Source organism: Hyperolius riggenbachi, chromosome 1, assembly GCF_040937935.1.
Source record: "Hyperolius riggenbachi isolate aHypRig1 chromosome 1, aHypRig1.pri, whole genome shotgun sequence".
Classification (NCBI taxonomy): Eukaryota; Metazoa; Chordata; class Amphibia; order Anura; family Hyperoliidae; genus Hyperolius; species Hyperolius riggenbachi.
The window spans coordinates 322,857,875-322,880,271 of NC_090646.1; the positions used below are offsets into that span (position 1 = coordinate 322,857,875).

General features: G+C 48.0%; 1 protein-coding gene across 3 annotated transcripts in view; it reads left to right on the forward strand.

The window, feature by feature from the left end:
- LOC137509743 (cyclic AMP-responsive element-binding protein 3-like protein 3) overlaps nt 1-22,397 on the forward strand; it is a 638,953-nt gene that overhangs the window by 591,327 nt on the left and 25,229 nt on the right. The window contains exon 10 of one of the 3 annotated variants that reach the window (XM_068233853.1): nt 13,929-13,962. The exons of the other annotated variants lie outside the window; for them this stretch is intronic. Within the exon in view, the coding sequence (XP_068089954.1) occupies nt 13,929-13,962 (34 nt within the window). The remainder of the gene's footprint in view (nt 1-13,928; nt 13,963-22,397) is intronic. 3 annotated transcript variants of the gene reach the window in all.

The window sequence follows — 22,397 nt, forward strand, 5'->3', positions numbered from 1 at the left end:
CTGCATGTATACAGAAATTTTACTTTATTTGAAAACTGTCAGCACAGAAAGTTAAAAAAATCATTTTTTTGCCAAAATTCATGTCTTTTTTGCTGAATATAATAAAAAGTAAAAATCGCAGGAGCAATCAAATCGCACCAAAAGAAAGCTTTATTAGTGACAAGAAAAGGAGCCAAAATTCATTTAGGTGGTAGGTTGTATGAGCGAGCAATAAACCGTGAAAGCTGCAGTGGTCTGAATGGAAAAAAAGTGGCCGGTCCTTAAGGGGTAGAAAGCCCTAGGTCCTTAAGTGGTTAAATATCAATCATTCTCCAATCAGTGGCCGGCCACCTTCCGCACAACCAATCACACAGCAAGGCCCTGACAGGAAGAGATCAGCTGACCGCGCTGCAATCAGCTGAGCGGGTCAGCTGACTATTGTTTACTCTTGCGGAGGACGTACTGCGAACGTGCCCTCCTCCTATCAGCTTGTGCGGATTGTGAGTCACCGGCAGGGCCATCAGCGGGGAACAAGCGCCGAGACCCGGAAGCGACAGAATCTGCCCAGGTCTCGGCAGCATTTTCACCACTAACAGGTACATTCCTTATAGTTATACTTCGTAGGGGATCAGTTGTGTGAAGGCTTGTCGAGAACAATATTTCTAGAGATTATAGTTCCTGTGTAGAAAGCATGTGGACAAAGGAGAACCGTTAATGCCCCAACGTGCCCAACAATTGTTGATCGGCTTACCATTCCGAATATTTTAACGGCTCCATAAATTAATCCATAGCAGCTGGGGGAACAGTGTACAAGATGTAAGGTCGCCATTTCTTAAAAAAGCGCTTGGTTCCTTTTTCCACATTGAAGGTGGCATCCAGCCTATTGAGTTTCAAAAGAAACGCCAGTTCATCATTGAGATACCACAGGGAGGGGGAAGTGGGGTAGATGCATCTGTTAAAAATGGCCTTCCTGCACAACTAGATTCCCCAGCAGAACTAGATGTGCGATATCTAGGCCTAAAGCTGACGTATATCTCAACTCCTCACTGGTTCCACGTAGTTAAAGAGGTACAGCAGCGAATCAGCGACACTTATTTTTTTGCAAAGTTTCTCCATGATTGTAGCTACTGTATCTTCTCCCAGTAGTTTTGATCTGAGGGCAGCTGTCACGATTGCTTGTTACTTTCCTCCCCTCGCAGCCTGCGCCAACTCCAGCAATGGCTGCAGAGTGTAACGATCTCTCGTTACACTCAGGGCCGGTTCTATACTTTTTGCAGCCTGAGGCAAACTTGTGAGGATGCCGCCCCCACCCCATAGGTAGTATAATTGCCCCCCAGGATAGGTAGCCTGGAGGAGCTAGCAGCAAGGAAGGGGGAGCAGTGGGCACAGCGGTGGGGAGGGATGTCAGACCCCCCCTCACCTGGGGCTTCCCTGACCGCTCTCCTCCTTCAGCGATTTGCACAAAATTAAATTAGTTCAGCCAGGACAGCAGGGAGCGTAATGACTCACCTACTTCCTGGATCCTGCGCTGCATTCCAACGCTCGCATCACTGCCTGCAATGCCCCCCACTGTACTATCGCTACACTTGCCTGCCTGTCTGCCTGTCTACCGATTTGTAAGAAATTGTACTAGCACCAATGGTTCAGTCGATGTGCTATAATCACCTTTGGAGTCACAAGTAAATGTCCATATACTCCGCCAGATTAGCACCATCTAAAAACGGTTTTATTGAACAATCTTCAGTGTGGGCCTGCCATGATTTGAGAAAGGACTGGAAGTGGCCCGAAACGCCTGTGCGTCATCTGAGGCATACCCACATGTGGTTTTTAAAGTGATGTAACATTTTTAACTGAAGATTGTTCAATAAAACCGTTTTTAGATGGTGCTAATCTGACGGAGTATATGTCTGCCTGTCTACCTGCACTGTGAATAGTGAGGAAAAATCCCCCTATGGTGCGATCGGGCAATCCTGGAGTCTAACCCTGGAACACTATGAAATAATAGAGCGCTCTGAGTTTCAACAAGAAAGGTCGGCAGGTGTCAACCTGCCGACCTTTGTCTTGTTGACACTCAGAGCGCTCTATTCTTTTATTTAATTGTCTGCCTGCACTAGTCTGCATGAAATCTAGCCTGCATTCACCTAACCAGGATCCCCTCACTCCCCTGTCAGATACCTGTATCAGCTACCCTTCCCTGGATCCCTGCCTATCATTTTACTCAGCCACTCAACCTTTCCCTTGCCTGCCTGCCTCCCTGTGCCTTTCCCTGGATCCCTGCACCACCCAGGATCCGAGAACTCTCCTTGCAGCATCCTGGGGTTTACATCAGTCTGCCACTTCCCTTTGGGAACCCTCCAGTCATCTACAGCAATCCGGGGATTCCCCTTCCATGCCAGTTCCCCTCCTGGGAACTCTTCAGTCACCTGCAGCAACCAGGGGGTTTCCCTCAGCCTGTCAGTCCCCCTCCAGGAACTCTCCTGTCTACTGCAGCTACTCGGGAATTCCTCCAACCTACCCATCCCCTCCTGTGTACTTGCTTGTCCGCTCCCTTCCCTGAGGTACTCTGACTGTCAGCATCTCCAGGACTTACCCTGTCAGTCGGAACCCTCCTGGGATCCTAGCTGTCAGCTCCCTACTCTGGATTCCCCTGCCTGTCCGCTGCCCTCCTGGGAGCCCCTCAGTTTGCTTCCTTCCTGGGATTATTCCGCCAGTCCGTTCCCCTTCCTGGGATCCCTATTGGTTAGGCCTTCCTGTCCTGTCCAGATAGCCTGTCCTGTCCCAATTGCAGCTCCATAAACAATGCCGTAGGCCAGCATCTTTACAATTACATTTTGGACAAAATTGGTGTAATATGCTCAGGGGGACAGCGGCGTGGGAGCGATCAGAGCAGATGGGGCTGGAGAAAGCCCCAGGTATGTATAAATATTTTTTTATAGTTCAGCTCTGGTACATTTTAAGAATAATCCAGCCAAGTGTTCCAGTGCTATATTAAAGAGCAAAGGCAACAAAAGTCACCCCTGGCGTGTGCATCTGTGTAAAGGGAAGGGTGTAGATAGAAGGCCAGGGGTGGCTATTCTAGCACTATGTTTATTATAAGCAGATTAAAGAACTGTATAAAGGCTCCATGAAAGCCCATCTTGATTTGCACCCTTCTCAACCAGTTCCATTGTTCCTAGAGATGGCCCGAACGGTTCGCATGCAAACTTCTTCGCGCAAACATCGCGGGTTCGTGATAGAACGCAAACTTTATGCGAATTCGACCCACTCCCTATACTACATCATTGGGCTAAACTTTGATCCTCTACATCACAGTCAGCAGACACATGGTAGCCAATCAGGCTGCACTCCCTCCTGGAGCCCCCCCCCCCTATATAAGGTAGCAGCGTCGGCCATGTTCTCACTCTGTGTGCTGCAGAATTAGTGAGAGGAGGGAGAGAGGTTGCTACAGAGATTAGGGAAAGCTTAGTTAGGCTCTTGTTAGGCTTGTTAGCTTGCTTCTTGCTGATACTTATTGCTAAAATGCATTCACAAACAAGCTCTCTTGAGAGCTAATGTTCTTGTGATGGGGTTTTTTTTTTGTGTGTGTGGCCCACTGACACTTGCATATACAGCCCTGTCTGTCGCAGCTGTCCCTTGCTAATTGCTATACTTTGCTAGGCCCAGCACATTAAGTACCTACCTGTTCACTGCACTTGACCTATGTGACTGCTGCACATTTGTAATATCAGTCTGTGCATACCTGTTCACTGCACCTGCGTGACAGCACACAGTTTTATATACCAGTCACTGCATACCTCTTCACGATACCTGTGTGTGTGTGACAGCTGCACATGTGTAATACCAGGTCGTGCCTACCTGTTCACTGCACCTGTGTGACAGCATGCAGTTTTATATACCAGTCACTGCATACCTGTTCATGGTACATGTGTGTGTGACAGCTGCACATTTGTAATACCAGGCCGTGCCTACCTGTTCACTGCACCTGACCTGTGTGACTGCTGCACATTTGTACTACCAATCTGTCCATTCCTGTTCACTGCACCTGTGTGACAGCACGCAGTTTTATATACCAGTCACTGCATACCTGTTCACAGTACCAGTGTGTGTGTGACAGCTGCACATTTGTAATACCAGTCCATGCCTACCTGTTCACTGCACCTGACCTGTGTGACTGCTGCACATTGTATTGATACCAGTCCGTGCATACCTGTTCACTGCACGTGTGACAGCACGCAGTTTTCTATACCTGTCACTGCATACCTGTTCACGATACCTGTGTGTGTGACAGCTGCACATTTGTAATACCAGTCCGTGCCTACCTATTCACTGCACCTGACCTGTGTGACTGATGCAGATTGTACTGATACCAGTCCGTGCATACCTGTTCACTGCACCATGTGTGACAGCATGCAGTTTTATATACCAGTCACTGCATACCTATTCACGGTACCTGTGTGTGTGACAGCTGCACATTTGTAATACCAGTCCACGCCTACTTGTTCACTACACCTGTGTGACAGCAAACCGTTTTATATACCAGTCACTGCATACCTGTTCACGGTACCTGTGTGTGTGACAGCTGCACATTTGTAATACCAGTCCGTGCCTACCTGTTCACTGCACCTGACCTGTGTGACTGCTGCACATTTGTAATACCAGTCTGTGCATTCCTGTTCACTGCACCTGTGTGACAGCACGCAGTTTTATATACCAATCACTGCATACCTGTTCACGGTACCTGTGTGTGACAGCTGCACATTTGTAATACCAGTCCATGCCTACCTGTTCACTGCACCTGACCTGTGTGACTGCTGCACATTGTATTGATACCAGTCCGTGCATACCTGTTCACTGCACCTGTGTGACCACACGCAGTTTTATATACCAGTCACTGCATATCTGTTCACGGTACCTGTGTGTGTGACAGCTGCACATTTGTAATACCAGTCCATGCCTACCTATTCACTGCACCTTAACTGTGTGACTGCTGCACATTGTATTGATACCAGTCGGTGCATACCTGTTCACTGCACCTGTGTGGCAGCATGCAGTTTTATATACCAGTCACTGCATACCTATTCACGGTACCTGTGCGTATGACAACTGCACATTTGTAATACCAGTCCACGCCTACTTGTTCACTGCACCTGTGTGACAGCAAGCAGTTTTACATACCAGTCACTGCATACCTATTCACGGTACCTGTGTGTGTGACAGCTGCACATTAGTAATACCAGTCCACGCCTACTTGTTCACTGCACCTGTGTGACAGCACGCAGTTTTATATACCAGTCACTGCATACCTGTTCACGGTACCTGTGTGTGTGACAGCTGCACATTTGTAATACCAGTCTGTGCCTACCTGTTCACTGCACCTGACCTGTGTAACAGCTGCACATTTGTAATATCAGTCCATGCATACCTTTTCACTGCACCTGTGTGACAGCATATTGTATTAGTCAAGTCAAAGCATACTTTTCACTTCTTCCCCCCCAATATGGACAAAACAACAGGCAGAGGCAGAGCCAGAGGCAGGCCACCCGGCATGTCTGTTCGAGGTCCTGCTGACGTGATTTCGTACGGCCCTGGACCAAAGTACAGTGCTCAAAAGAAGGCACGTGCCATCAACTCCCAAGATTGTCAGGACATAGTTGACTATTTAACACAGAACACCTCATCTTCCGCAGCCACCAGCGCTACTACAAGCACCACATCCACTCCATTTGACACTTTGCAGGAGTTATTTGGTGGGGAATTAACTGATTCACAGCCATTGTTGTTACAACAAGATGAAGGCGCTAAGCAAGTTACACCACCTCATATGTCTGAGTTAGGCGTCACTATGGATGTAAGGTGTGGGGAGGATGATCAAGTACCTGCTGTTGGTGCAGTTTATGAGGTGTCTGATACAAACGAAGCTGTGGAGGATGATTATGATGATACTAACATGGATGTCATGTGGGATCCTAATAGACATGATGACCAGGGGGACAGTTCAGAGGGGGAGTCAGAGAGTAGTAGGAGGAGACAAGTTGCTGAAAGAAGCAGGGGAGTTCGTCGTCAGAAACAGCTTGTGGCAGTGTCCGGCGACATGTATCGCCACTTATGGACAGCCAGCCAACATGCCCTTCAACGTCAGCTGCTGACGCCACCACCAAAGTGCTATCATTCCAGGGCTCAGCGTATGGAATTTTTTTTGTGTCTGCCTCAGATGCGAGCAATGCCATCTGTACTTTCTGCCACCAAAAATTGAGCCGTGGAAAGACCAAGACCCGCATAGGCACATGATGAAAAAGCACAAACTGCAATGGGAAGACCACCTGCAATGGGAAGACCACACAAAAGCAAAGCCACCCTCCTTCTCCTCATCCTCCTTCAGGTGCATTATCTTCAGTCTTCAGCCGCTTTTTCACTTGCACCTTCACAACCACCCTCCTCCACTCCGCCTTTCACCTTGAGCGGTCATTGCTTCTCTGCCCACAGCAGCCAGGTGTCTGTGAAGGAAATCTTTGAGCCGAAGAAGCCAATGTCTGCCAGTCACCCCCTTGCCAGCTGGCTTGGTGGAACTGTTAGCTTGCCAGCTGTTACCATACCAACTGGTGGACTCTGAGGCCTTCTGAAAATTTGTGGCGATTGGGACAGCAAAGGGCGATACCCAAACTGTACCATAAAGTTGAAAGGCAAGTGGTGTCATCTCTGGCACACAGCGTTGGGTCAAGGTCCATCTGACCACAGATGCCTGGTCTGCAAAGCATGGTCAGTGCAGGTACATTACTTATACAGCCCATTGGGGCAACCTGGTGACTGCTGGCAAGCAGGGACTACGTGGCTGTGCAGCGGACCTAGTTGTGACACCTCCACAGCTAACAGGCAGGCCTGCTGCCACCTTCTCCTCCTGCTACATCCTCTTCGCTGTCATCCTCCTCCTTAGCTGAGTGGCAGTGCTACTCTACTGGTGCTGCGATCTCCTCTCCAGCTACACAGCACCAGCTCCACAGGGCCTATGCTGCATGCCAGGTACGACGGTGTCACGCCATCTTGGATATGTCTTGCCTCAAAGCCGAGAGTCACACTGGAGCAGCTCTCCTGGCTGCTCTGAACAAACAGGTGGATCAGTGGCTGACCCCGCACCAACTGGAGATCGGCAACGTGGTGTGTGACAATGGCAGCAATCTCATTTCGGCTTTGCATTTGGGAAAGTTGACACGTACCCTGCATGGCACATGTGCTGAATCTAATAATTCAAAGATTTGTGTCTAAGTACCCAGGTTTACAGGAGGTCCTGAAGCAGTCCAGGAAGGTGTGTGGGCAGTTCAGGCGGTCCTACATGGCCATGGCACGCTTGGCCGGTATTCAGCAGAGAAACAACTTGCCAGTGAGGCGCTTGATTTGCGATAGCCCGACTCGCTGGAATTCAACGCTCCTGATCGCCTGCTACAACAGAAGAAAGCCATCAACCAGTATCTGTACAACTACAGCACAAGGACATGCTCTGGGGAGATGGGGTTGCTCTGGCCGAAGTACTGGACACTCATGCGAAATGCCTGCAGGCTAATGCGGCCATTTTAGGAGGAGACAAACATGGTGAGTCGCAGTAAAAGGCGTCAACAGCGACTTGATCCCATATGCTTTCTTCCTGGAGCATGCCGTGCGTAGAGTGGTGGATCAAGCTGTGGAGGAGCGTGAACAGGAAGAGGCGGAAGAGTGGGAACAATCATCAGCAGAACCAAATGTTTCCTCAACACCTGCGGCAGCAGAGAGGAGGGGAGAGGAGGAGGAAGAGGAGTCAGATGAGGAAGGTGTTTTTTTTTTTTTGAGGAGGAGGCGGAAGAACAACCGCAGCAGGCGTCACAGGGGGCTTGTGCTGCTCACCTTTCCCGTGATATTGTTCGTGGCTGGGGGGAGGAGGAGAACTTACCTGACATCACTGAGGAGGAGGAGCAAGAGGAGATGGATAATATGTCGGCATCCATATTTGTGCAGATGGCGTCTTTCATGCTGTCCAGCCTGTTGAGGGACCCCGGTATAAAAAAAAAACTCAAGGGGAATGACCTGTACTGGGTGGCAACACTACAAGACCTCGGTATAAGCACAAAGTGGTGAAGATGTTACCAAATCACCAGAAGGCACAAAGGATGCAGCACTTGCAGCACAAGCTGGCAAGTATGCTTTACAGTGCGTTTAAGGAGGATGTCACAGCCCAACGGAATAAAGGTGCTACTGCCAGTAATCTTCCTCCTCCTCCCATGTCCACGGAGGCAAGGACAGGATGCTCTAGCGATCTCATGGTGATGTCGGACATGCGGACATTCTTTAGTCCAACGTCTCACCTTAGCCCTTCCGGATCCACCCTCCACCAACGCCTCGACTGGCAGGTAGCCAACTACCTGGCCTTAACTGGGGATGTAGACAACAGCGATGAATCCCTGGACTACTGGGTGCGCAGGCTTGACCTGTGGCCAGAGCTGTCACAATTTGCCATCCAACTTCTGGCTTGCCCTGCTTCAAGCGTACTGTCAGAAAAGACCTTCAGCGCAGCTGGAGGCATTGTCACTGAGAAGAGAAGTCGCCTAGGTCAAAAAAGTGTTCAGTACCTCACCTTTATCAAAATTAATGAGGCATGGATCCCGGAGGGCTACTGCCCGCCTGAAGACTAAGTCAGTCCCCTTACACAGTATCGCTGCCTGCACGCCGTGTGACTGCCTGTCCCAAGACTAATTCGGTACCCACACAGCATCTCTGCTTACAGGCCGCTTGACTGCCTTCTCCGCCACCACCAACAGGGTCCAGGACTCCAGGTGGATTCCTGAATTTTTAAGGCCGCTGGTGCATGTACTGGTACGTGATAAAACAGAAAGGACCGGCACCGCTGTCTTGTATCAAAGCTCTTTTAATAGCACCAAAGTGGCAGCAGTGACAGACTGCTGTTTCGGTTTACACCTTTATCAAACTGCTCAAAGCCGTAAAAATTGTGACAAGACAAACACCTTTAAATACCCCTTTCCTGTATGGGAGGGGCCCCAGAGCGGACCTGAGAGGGAACTTCAATGGTAATATGCAAATATGCTCATGTTTCATGCACACTGAAAAAAAAAAGTGTAATACCTGAATTAGCTTGTACACCACACCCCCAAGCTGGGATGGATGGATGATCACTTCCAAAAAAGGGAAACACTTTCTCCTCCTGTCCCTCCTCCAGCCAGCCACTCACAGCTGTGCAGGCAGTGCTCTGACAACTTCCAGGTCAACCCGGAAGTAGTCAACACATTATGGTCATTGGAGTGATCAGGTTGCAGTATTACCAAAAGTGGCCACAAGATGGCTCTCTAAAGGTCGGTGCGACATTAAAGTTGCACCCTGCAGTAAAAAATGAAAAGTTCAAGATTAAGCCACAAGATGTCAGTGTGTGCAAAAATTCTAATGCAGTCAATAATTCGCATAGACAATGAGTTTAAGTATATTTTAAGTGCGACAAAAACGTCGCATCAAGAATACAAAAAGCAGTGTTGTTCTCCTACCTGGTTCGCTGAGGGTGGACATTAAAAGCAAAATCTGGAAAAAGAGCATAATATAAACATATGAAAACGTGATTAACTCAGGAGGTTCTGATGTCACTAGATACAAAAACTAAGATCATATTCGCGGTTTAAACCACCCACTCCAAAAGTATTCAGTTTCCTGATCCAAAAGGCCTCCTTTTTAAGTAAGGCCTTGTCCCTATCCGAGCCCCTCCAAGTATCCGGGACCCCATCGATTGCCATTATGCGCAATTGTGACACTGCATGTTTATGCAAATGAAAATGTTGCGCTACCGCCAAAGTGCAATTCGGGTCGCGTATATTCGATTTATGCGACGAGAAACGCTCCTTAAGTCGCTGAGTGGTTTTGCCTACATAGCCAAAACCACATGGGCATTTAATCATATATACGACGTACCGAGAGTTACAATCGTATCGGCCACGTATTTTAAAGGGGACACCCGTTGAGGGATGGCAGAAAGTGTCCCCCCTGATAACATGTCCACACATGTGGAATGATAAACAAGGGTACATGCCCCTTCTGCCCATGTCCCCAACAGGGCCCCCACTCCTAGTAATTTTGTCCCGAACTGTTGGTGCCCTTTTAAAGGACATCAACGGGGGATATCGTAGTTCTGGAATCGATGGGAATCCTTCACTCAAAATGTGCCAATGTTTGCAAATTGTACGTGCAATCATGTTACTGCAGGTATTATATGTGGATACGAAAGGTAACCTAAGGCTTCTCCTTCTACCTATTCTATCACGTTTCTCAGTTTGGAACGTATTTTCAGGGTAACCCCGGGCCCTAAACTTACTCCTCATTTCTTCCTGTCTCCTCTCCCTGACCTCAGTATCTGGGACAATGTCCGCCACTCTCTTAAGCTGCCCTAGTGGTATACTATCTCTGGTGCCGTCGGGGTGGAAACTCCTATAGTGCAACAGGGAGTTCCTATCAGTCTCTTTGACAAATAAATCCGTCTCGAAGTGACCATCTTGCAAAATGACTCGAGTGTCCAAAAAGGAGACACTACTGGGGTCACTATGCGTCGTAAACCGAATATAGGGGCAGGCACTGTGCAGTTGCGATACGAACTCATCCAAGCTCGAACGCGGGCCCCTCCACACGCAAAATATGTCGTCTATAAATCTCCACCAGCACAAAGCGTGCTGGCGGAAAAGACAATTATCATAGACAAATGCGTCCTCATGGAGGGCCATGTATAGATTTGCGTAGGAGGGGGCCACGTTCGAGCCCATTGCCGTGCCCCGCCTCTGCACAAAATACCTGCCCCCAAACGTAAAATAGTTGCACTTGAGTACCACCTCCAACAGTCGCACCAGAAATTTCCTCTGCTCGTGTGAATAGTCAGTGCGGGTCATGATGAACCAGTCAATCGCCTCCACACCCCCATCATGCGGGATGGAGGTGTAGAGGCTCTCAACATCTAGTGTAACAAGTAGAACTCCCTCATCGACTTGACCAAGACCTCGTAATTTATCCAAAAACATCCTTGTATCACGAAGATACGATGGTACTTCATGTACAAGAGGCTGGAGCAGGCCATCCAGGAATTTAGCTATTGGTACAAATATTGACCCAATGCCCGAAACAATGGGTCTACCTGGAGGCCTGTCCAGCCTCTTGTGGATTTTAGGAAGGATATAAAGCGTAGGGGTCTTGGGATGTTCTTCCCTGAGGAATTTAAAAAGACCATTATCGATAATGCCTTTTCTCAATGCTTCATTTAATAAATCATCAATTTTTGCCCGAACAATCAACACAGGATCACAATCTATGCTTTCATAAACATCAGAGTCAGATAATTGTCTCAAAACCTCCTCGTTGTACATACTGGTATCCATCACCACCACTGCCCCACCCTTATCTGCGGGGCGGATGGTGATGGACACATTATCCCGTAGGGAAGAAATAGCTCTACGTTGTATTGGTGACAAATTACAATTGACCCCAATTTTACCCCTCTGGAAATCATCCTCGACACATCTAAGGTCATTCTGGACTCTAGAAATAAATGAGTCAATAGTGGGGTGACTTGGTGGAATGAAACCACTAGGGTTTCTCAAACCTATTTCCCGCAACCTGAAACAACCCTCAGGGCCATCTCCAGAAGTTGGGAACTGGGGTATGGAGGCAAAAAAATATTTGAGCTTAATGAGACGAAAAAAACGATAAAGTTCTTGATCCACTTCGAAGAAATTCGGTGAGTTAGTTGGACAAAAGTTCAGTCCCAGTTCCAAAACTTGAATCTCGTCAGGTGAAAGACTGTGGGAACTAATGTTCACCACTAATGATGGTGTGCCCTCGGTCTCAGTACTCTCGGACTCACATTGCGGCCTGGCCTGGCCCTGCCTTGTGGGCTTGCCCTGCGTTGATGTCCATTTTCTCCGCTGGTATCTCCGGCCGCCTCTCCTGCTGCGGCCCCTACGTGGCCCTTTGGGGATTGATCTCTCGAAGCACCCACTGAGGCATCCGAGATCGGCTCAGAATCAGAATCTCCTCTTGGTGTGCGAGGTTTCTTACCACGTGGTGGTTTCCCCTTAGGGGTCGGTCTACGAGGACCCGAAAGTCTCTGCCAAGAATACACGAAACCGTTGGTGTAATCAGAAGAGTCGCGAGCAAACTTATTCCTCTTATCTGTTTCCACCGTTTTAGTAAAGTTTTCCATTTTGGTCTTTAGGCCATCCATAAAACCAGTATACTGCTCTTCAGGCAACACCTCTTGCAGTTGTTTGGTTAGGGTCTCAGCCTTTTCATCCACTAATGATAGCTCTTGATGAATTCGCACTATGGTGTGGAGCATAGCGTCATAGGAGGCACGATTCCATATGCGCTCCCACACACCCGTGAACTCCTTATCATGTGGAAACAATAATGGAGGCACCTGCGATCTCATCGCTCTTGGAATACGTCGTACCCGGCAATATTCGCCAAGTGTGTCTGCATGTAGTTCAAGATTTATGCGTCTCTTTCTGATCGATTCAAGTTCTCTTTGTAACGGTTTGGCATCTGGGGTCCTCAAGTATGTGACATCTTTCTTCAGTAGAGCCAGGATCTCTCCTGCTTGCTGCTCATTATAACCAAACACATCCGGAGTGGTCATATCTTCACTTGAAGTGATTAATATCGTGAAAGCGTAGTCGTGCTCACCTCCTGAGGCACTCGTATGCACATAAACAAAAGAGAGGGAGCACCGTTTCCAAAAAAGAGTATGCAGCGTGCCCAATGTCTCTCCCCAGTGCCTCCTGGGAAGTGCAGTCCAGATAAAACAGAAAGGACCGGCACCGCTGTCTTGTATCAAAGCTCTTTTAATAGCACCAAAGTGGCAGCAGTGACAGACTGCTGTTTCGGTTTACACCTTTATCAAACTGCTCAAAGCCATAAAAATTGTGACAAGACAAACACCTTTAAATACCCCCTTCCTGTATGGGAGGGGCCCCAGAGCGGACCTGAGAGGGAACTTCAATGGTAATATGCAAATATGCTCATGTTTCATGCACACTGAAAAAAAAAAAGTGTAATACCTGAATTAGCTTGTACACCACACCCCCAAGCTGGGATGGATGGATGATCACTTCCAAAAAAGGGAAACACTTTCTCCTCCTGTCCCTCCTCCAGCCAGCCACTCACAGCTGTGCAGGCAGTGCTCTGACAACTTCCAGGTCAACCCGGAAGTAGTCAACACATTATGGTCATTGGAGTGATCAGGTTGCAGTATTACCAAAAGTGGCCACAAGATGGCTCACTAAAGGTCGGTGCGACATTAAAGTTGCACCCTGCAGTAAAAAATGAAAAGTTCAAGATTAAGCCACAAGATGTCAGTGTGTGCAAAAATTCTAATGCAGTCAATAATTCGCATAGACAATGAGTTTAAGTATATTTTAAGTGCGACAAAAACGTTGCATCAAGAATACAAAAAGCAGTGTTGTTCTCCTACCTGGTTCGCTGAGGGTGGACATTAAAAGCAAAATCTGGAAAACGGGTGCCCCCTTTAAAATACGTGGCCGATACGATTGTAACTCTCGGTACGTCGTATATATGATTAAATGCCCATGTGGTTTTGGCTATGTAGGCAAAACCACTCAGCGACTTAAGGAGCGTTTCTCGTCGCATAAATCGAATATACGCGACCCGAATTGCACTTTGGCGGTAGCGCAACATTTTCATTTGCATAAACACGCAGTGTCACAATTGCGCATAATGGCAATCGATGGGGTCCCGGATACTTGGAGGGGCTCGGATAGGGACAAGGCCTTACTTAAAAAGGAGGCCTTTTGGATCAGGAAACTGAATACTTTTGGAGTGGGTGGTTTAAACCGCGAATATGATCTTAGTTTTTGTATCTAGTGACATCAGAACCTCCTGAGTTAATCACGTTTTCATATGTTTATATTATGCTCTTTTTCCAGATTTTGCTTTTAATGTCCACCCTCAGCGAACCAGGTAGGAGAACAACACTGCTTTTTGTATTCTTGATGCGACGTTTTTGTCGCACTTAAAATATACTTAAACTCATTGTCTATGCGAATTATTGACTGCATTAGAATTTTTGCACACACTGACATCTTGTGGCTTAATCTTGAACTTTTCATTTTTTACTGCAGGGTGCAACTCTAATGTCGCACCGACCTTTAGAGAGCCATCTTGTGGCCACTTTTGGTAATACTGCAACCTGATCACTCCAATGACCATAATGTGTTGATTACTTCCGGGTTGACCTGGAAGTTGTCAGAGCACTGCCTGCACAGCTGTGAGTAGCTGGCTGGAGGAGGGACAGGAGGAGAAAGTGTTTCCCTTTTTTGGAAGTGATCATCCATCCATCCCAGCTTGGGGGTGTGGTGTACAAGCTAATTCAGGTATTACACTTTTTTTTTTCAGTGTGCATGAAACATGAGCATATTTGCATATTACCATTGAAGTTCCCTCTCAGGTCCGCTCTGGGGCCCCTCCCATACAGGAAGGGGGTATTTAAAGGTGTTTGTCTTGTCACAATTTTTATGGCTTTGAGCAGTTTGATAAAGGTGTAAACCGAAACAGCAGTCTGTCACTGCTGCCACTTTGGTGCTATTAAAAGAGCTTTGATACAAGACAGCGGTGCCGGTCCTTTCTGTTTTATCTGGACTGCACTTCCCAGGAGGCACTGGGGAGAGACATTGGGCACGCTGCATACTCTTTTTTGGAAACGGTACTCCCTCTCTTTTGTTTATGTGTACTGGTACGTGTACATGCCTGCCTAATTTGTCTGGCTGCATTGCGGCTGCAACAACAAAACAAAAGGCATTTACATGTGTCAATTCCCCTTCGTGATAGTTACCTTGCCGCAGTGAGGGGGCTTGCGTATCACAATGAAGCAATGACCGCCGGCTATATGAATGTGTTGGGGGGCACACCCAAGATAATAAGGTCGTTGCTTCATTGTAGACAGACCAAATTCGATCAGCTGGACAGTCACTGTTGTTCTGCTACCAACTGCTTAATCTCCCCTCTTGGGTGCGCACGATCGCGTTGGGAGCGGAAAAGGCAGTAACTAGGGGAATCTCCATAAGATGTCCGTGCCCTTAGGCACCACCTCCTGGAGTTCTAGAGCAATGGGACTATGATCTGATGTTACTAAATCAGTTATTTCCACGTCACTGATTCTATTTATCATGGACGGGGAGCGGACAATATAAACTATGCAGGAAAAAGACTTGTGAACTGGGTAATAAAAAAAAATATCATAGGGTTGTAGAAATCGCCAGGAATTGGAAAGTGTCAGAATCTCCATTATTTCTGACAAAGGTGTAGAAAGACTCGACCTGCCTGTCTATGTGGAGGAGATCTGTCTGGAGATCTAGAGCTAGTCTCCATTGCAAATTCAGTAGAAAAACCCCAATGTCTATGTTCGAAGCATATACATTAAATACATGTAGAATTTCCCCTTTCAGTTGGAGGTTGACACAGACCCACCTGCCTTCCGTGTCCTGTGAAACATATAGTGACTATGCTCTGATCGACTTGTTAATCAGGATAATCACGCCTGCTTTCTTGCCTACTGCTGGGGTACTCACCCTATGTGCAGCCCATTTTTTTTTCATAAACTTCATCACGTTTTGAACCAGGTGAGTTTCTTGAAGAAGTCCAACATCTGTGCGCAATCTCTTGCTTCACTGGGGACTGCAGTACCTTTACGTCACATGATGTAAATATAAGCACCATGTTGTAAGTCGGAGCAGTATGCGGGAGTACATCATGTCTCCCTCCCACCATAACACTTCTGACATAAAACACAAAACACAATAGAGAGACAGCAATGTACCACTAATCACTGTCCCCCATAAAATGTGTCTAAATTAAACAAAGAACAATAATTGAAACTAGGCTTCTGCAAAGGTAACTGGGAAACAGTCAACCACTGCTCCAGTATGTAACTGGTGTAAACTCCATTTCCTTGAATGGGACTCCACTTTTATCCTGCGGGACTGCAGTCTTCTCTCCCCTCTCTGCAGCCTTTTTTGAAGGTGAAGCATTCAGGAGTGTAACTGTCTCTCTCATCTGCATCTCTATCACAAAGGTGGGATCAACAAAACAAGAAGTGCTAGGCAAGTGTAAAAACATTACATGTGTTGCACCATTCAGCAATCAGCATGTGTTGCTAGGAGAGTGCGGGCCTGATATATCGAGGTATTTTTATGCTTTCGCTGGTTCTCTGATTGCAGGATATAGGAGAGCAAATTTTATCTTTCTATGATATAATTCCATTCAGGCCACACTGAACAGTTTTCTCTTTTGTTGAAATCAGCTGAGTAATCATTTAAGAGTTTAAGTTCTGCTTCTTGCAGTGTCAAAGGTTCTTCACGTGTTTCATAAGCATGTTTCATATTAAATCCTACACCGCACTTGTGGCCGTTTAAGCCTGATGCGGCGTAGGACTTACACCGCCTGCCTTTTCCACTCCCAACGCGATAGTGCGCACCCAAGAGGGGAGATTAAGCTGTCATATGACAGCTGACATCTCCCCTCAGTGATTAGGAGCCATTGCTTGGCTCTTGATCAGGGGCGTAACAATAGAAGCCCCAGAAGCCACAGGGGGCCCCATACTGAGAGTGACAACTAAGGGCAATTATAGAAGAAGCTTTCTGCTCTCTGCACAATTGTTCTAATGACTGCATCTGCTCAGCCACTGATAATGAATCATGCAAAGTTTTGTAGACAAAGATTTGTACACACACCTTATTCAGTGTGTAGGGGGAGGGGGCCCCTATCCAAACTTTTGCAAGTGTGCCCAGTGATTTCTAGTTACGCCTTTGCTCCTGATCATGTGATCACCACGATCGTCGTTGGATCGTAGTGATCGCTTTTAGAGCTGTGGCAGTAGGGGGGAAAGAAGAGGATCCACTCACCTTCCTGACATTGCTGCTGCGACCGTCACTCCCTTCCACTGTGACCGGCATCCCTGCTCGCTCTAACGTAAGTATTGGGTCCCGGCTTGATGACGTCGTCAAGCTGTGACCCGGAACTTAGCGGCAGTATGAGCGGGGATGCTGGCCAGAGTGGAGGGGTCTACAGCTGCTCATCGCTGGGGCCTGGGAGGTGAGTAAAGGCTGCCTGCAATATAACGGGGACACCTGGCCACACTGGGGACACCATGCCCAGCTAGCCCTAGCAGGGATCCGGCTGCCTGACCCAGGCCCCCCCCCCCCCAAATGCAAAATCGCCTGGTCCTTAAGTAGAGCTAGGCAGCTGGCCCAGAAAGGGTTAATCAGCTGTGAGTTATTATAATCCAGATATTTAGCCATAACCAGGCGAGGCATTCCACCATTTTCCCAAGGTGGACTTAACCTGTGTGCCTGTCCAACTCTAAAAGTCCCGTCCAGGTCTAATAGTTGGGGCATGGTGTTTTCACATAATTCTTGAAGTAGCCCTGGCTTATAGGTTTCCAGGAGGCCCACAATCCTCAGGTTATATCCCCTTCTCCTATTTTTAATGTCATCTATTTTCTGCTTGCCAGCCTGCAGAAGTCGGACACTTTAAGTTTTACCTGGAGATGCTACTCATATTCCTCTGAATCAGTGTCCCAGCTTCTGGACTCTGTTTCCTGCTGTGCGGCCTTCGATTGCCTTGTGTAAGGTGATACCATCCTCTTTTTTTTTTTTTTTTTTTTTTTTTTTCCACTCTCCGTGCGCGAGCATTTATTTTTTTTTGCCTCTCCAGTGAAGTATTTGTCTATGGGAGCTGACAGAACACTCAGGGTGCTGTGGGCCACTTCCACCTAATTTTCAGAAGCGATGTGGTGCGGCAGGTGACCGCTGTTTGTGAGATTGCTGAGCAGAGCTCCTGTTACTCCTGCCCGTCCACACTGGCACTGGAACCAGAAGTAGGTCAGGTTAATTTTATTTAAAATGTAACCAATAGAATATCTTTCATGACTACGGGGACTTTAATATGAAGGGTGACTTTAACGTCTCTTTAGAACATTCAGACAGCAAAATAAAAAAAAAAAATTAATAGAAGATTTGAACAAAAATTACTAAATTATAGAAGGCCAACCGACTAGTAGATGCATGGAGGCTGTTTAATCTAGGAGCAATTGATTATTCTTGCTATTCAAAGACTCATAATTCTTACTCTAGGATTGACTATTCTTTGCTACAACAAGAACAACTCCTTCCTGTGGTTGATATCAAAATCAGAAATTTCACATACTCGGTTCACTCCCCAATCTTTCTAACAATTAAGGGCTGGTGCACACCAGAGCGGTTCTGGAGCGTTTTTTAAAACGCTTGCAGGGGGAAAACCGCTTGGCTAATGAAAGTGAATGGGATGGTGCACATCAGAGCCGTTCGTTTTTTTTCCACAAACACAAACTAGGGAGCTGCAGCATTTTTGAGATTTCTGAGGCGTTTCTGCCTCAATGTTAAAGTATAGGAAAGTGGAAAACAGCTCTGAAAAACGCTAGATCAGAGCGGTTTTCCAGGTGTTTTTGTTACAGAAGCTGCTCAGTAAAAGCTTTACTGTAACAATATATGACATCTGCTACACAAAAACGCTCCAAAAACCGCTAGGCATGTATAGAGAAACTCTATAAACATGCCTAGAATCACTCTGAAATCTGCTTTAAAAACCTCTAGGGTTTTGCGGATCTGCTAGAGGTTTTTGGTGTGCACTGGGCCTGTGGCCCTCCAATCATCCTCATACTAGATGTTGGTCACTAGATAAGGAATTATTGCTAGATCCAGAAGTAAGAAATGACAACAAAAATCATATATACCTATTCTTTGAAATTAACTGCAGTTTTGCGATTCCTGAAAAAGAAAACATGGGATGCTTTTTAATGCTACTGTAACGATTGGTGTCAGCACGCAGAAAGAATCTGATTATTGGTGAACTGCAGTATCACCAAGAATACAGATATATACCCGATTATTGATGATCTGCAGAATCACCGATAATACAGATATATTGCTAACCTCTGGACACCTATAGGTATGTGAGTGTTTGGTGTAACAGTAATACTTTGAGACATGCACCTGCTGAGCAGGTGAATAGAAGCAGCCTGGAATACTGCTCTTGAGGCACAGGAGCCTTCCAGCAGCCTGAGACTCTCCAAGGGGTGGAGTCAGGCTGGAGACAGGAAAGACCAGAGAGTGAGTGACACCTGGAGGTGGATGTCACTATCAGATCTGGAGACTCTCTCTTAAACGGAGAGATAGCTCTCGAGGTCGGGCACGCCTGGTCGGCAACACACTGACAGACAAAGTACAAAGACAGAAGGCTGATTCGGTATCCAAGGCAAGCAGGGTCTGGCAACGGAATATCAGATATGCGAGGTACCGAATCAGGGATCAGAGGGATAGTCAGGAAAGCAGAAAGTCATAACAGATATCAACAATGCCTATTCTGGGTGTGAGGTCCTTGGTCTCTACACCCCGAACTAGTCTGATGAATAATAAATGATAACACACGTTCCCTAGTCTGGGTGTGAGGTCCGTGGTCTCTACACCCTGGAACTAGTCTGAAGTATAACAGATGATAATGCAAGTTCCCTAGTCTGGGTGTGAGGTCCGTGGTCTCTACACCCTGGAACTAGTCTAAGCATAAACAGATGATAATGCAAGTTCCCTAGTCTGGGTGTGATATCCGTGGTCTCTACACCCCGGAACTAGTCTAAGCATAAACAAAACAACAATACAAGTAATCTGGCTCAGTGTGAATTCCCAGGTCCACCTGGTTCAAACACACTGTTGGATCTGACTAAGGTCTGAGTGCTTCCACGTAGTGATCGCAATGGCAGACAACTTGAGACTGGCCAGCAGTAACTATATATGGAGTAGTGCTCTCCGGCACCACCCCTGATTGATCAACCAATAGTATCCTGCTCTGGAGTCAGCTGATCGGCGTGATCAGCTGACCTCACCTTGCCAAGTATAAGAGTTCTGCCTCTCAGCGCGCTCGCGTGTATTCCTAAGCCTGTGTGCACTAACAGACCCAGCCACACCAGACACACGCTGCCGCGTGCAAACCGCCGCGGTGGACGCGGAAAAGCCGCCTTACTGTTGTTACATGCGGCGGCTTTTCCGCGTTCTGCCCTGTTATCAGACGCACGCCTCCGCGTGCAAACCGCCGCATTGGACGCAGAAACAGCCGCCTCCTCAGCAGCACATGCGGCGGCTTTTCCGCGTTCTCTCACAGTACCCCAAACGCCCCCCCCCCCCCCCCCCCCGAGGAGTGGACTCCGGACATCTCCTGCCCGGCTTCTCAGGATGCAAGTTATGGAACTCCCTTTTCAAGTCCTCTGCGTGCATGCGACATTCTGGCACCCAAGTTCTTTCCTCAATGCCATACCCCTTCCAGTGCACCAAATACTGCACGGAGTTCTGCACAAGCCGGGAGTCTAGAATCTTCTCAATTTCATACTCAGGTTGGTCATCAATCAACACAGGGGGGGGGGGAGCGGAATCCACGTGCACTGCCGGTTTGAGCAAGGACACATGGAACGATCTCACACCTCGCATGCTGGTAGGGAGATCGATGGTATAAGTGACGTCATTGATTTTCATGGTCACTGGAAATGGACTCACAAATCTGGGACCTAACTTGGGAGAGAGTTGCTTCAGAGCCAAATGTCGTGTGGACACCCAGACCAAGTCTCCTGGAAGGAATTCCCACTCTATGGAACGTCTCTTATCAGCCTGTTTCTTCTGACTCTGAAAAGCCCTCCTCAAATTCCTTTCTACCATTCCCCAAACTTGTTTTAAGGACTTCTGCCAATCCTCCAGGGCTGGAAACGGGGTGGCAGCCACTAGTAATGGGGTGAACTTAGGTGACCTTCCTGTCACCACCTGGAATGGGGAAAAACCTGAGGAGGAGCTTTTCAAATTCTCGTGTGCAAATTCTGCAAATGGTAGGAATTTGACCCAGTCGGTCTGAACATCTGCCACATAACACCTTAGAAACTGTTCCAGAGACTGATTGGTTCTCTCGGTCTGGCCATTGGTCTGTGGGTGATAGCCTGATGAAAAAGATAGCTCCATGTCTAACTGATGACAGAATGCCCTCCAAAACTTAAAAACAAATTGGACTCCCCGATCTGACACTATATTTTCCGGAATACCATGCAGTCGGAAAATATGTTGGATGAAGAGATCGGCCAACTCCTGGGCTGAGGGGAGTCCTTTCAGGAGGACAAAATGGGCCATCTTGCTGAATCGATCGACTACCACCCAAATTACCGTCATGCCCTCAGACCTGGGGAGTTCGCCCACAAAATCCATGGACAGATGGGTCCATGGCTTACTCGGGACTGGCAATGGTTGCAAAGTTCCAACCGGTGCCTGACGGGAGGGTTTTCTCCTAGCACACACTGCACACTCTCTTACATACTCTTTGCAGTCATTTGCCAATGACGGCCACCAGGCACATCTCGCAACTGAGTTCTGGTGGCCCCAGGATGCCCAGCATTCTTGTGTGAATGGAACAACTGCAGTGTCTGTAGACGAAAAGGCAATGGTACAAACATGACCCCTTCAGGCTTTCCCTCTGGTACATCCTGTTGGAATGGACCCAACGTTTCTGTCCAGTCCCTCCAGGTCTCAGTGGTGGCCAGAACCACTTTCTGAGGGAGAATGGTTTCTGGGTCTGAGGGCTGTGCTGTCTCGGGCTCAAAACATCTGGATAAGGCATCAGCTTTGATGTTCTTACTACCAGGGGTATACGTGATTACATATCTGAATCTCGAGAAAAATAATGACCACCGAGCCTGTCGGCCCTCAATGTACTCCAAATTCTTGTGGTCAGTATAGCCACTTCCCGACCGCCCACTACACAGGGGCGGCGGGGAAGTGGAGCCCTTCAGGACGGCCTCACCCACAGAGGCGGCGGTCCATTTAAGGGCATGGGCGGAGCGATCGCGTCATCCGTGACGCGATCCTCCGCCGGCGCCTGTCACCGCTCGCTCGCCGCAACATCCCGCCGGCTATACGGAAGCGCCGGCGGGATGTTAACCCCGCGATCGCCGCATACAAAGTGTATAATACACTTTGTAATGTTTACAAAGTGTATTATACAGGCTGCCTCCTGCCCTGGTGGTCCCAGTGTCCGAGGGACCACCAGGGCAGGCTGCAGCCACCCTAGTCTGCACCCAAGCACACTGATTTCTCCCCCCCCTGCCCCAGATCGCCCACAGCACCCATCAGACCCCCCCCCCTGCCCACCCCCCAGACCCCTGTTTGCACCCAATCACCCCCCTAATCACCCATCAATCACTCCCTGTCACTATCTGTCAACGCTATTTTTTTTTTATCCCCCCCCCCTGCTCCCTGCCCCCTCCTGATCACCCCCCACCCCTCAGATTCTCCCCAGACCCCCCCCCCAGACCACCCCCCCCTGTTTACTGTATG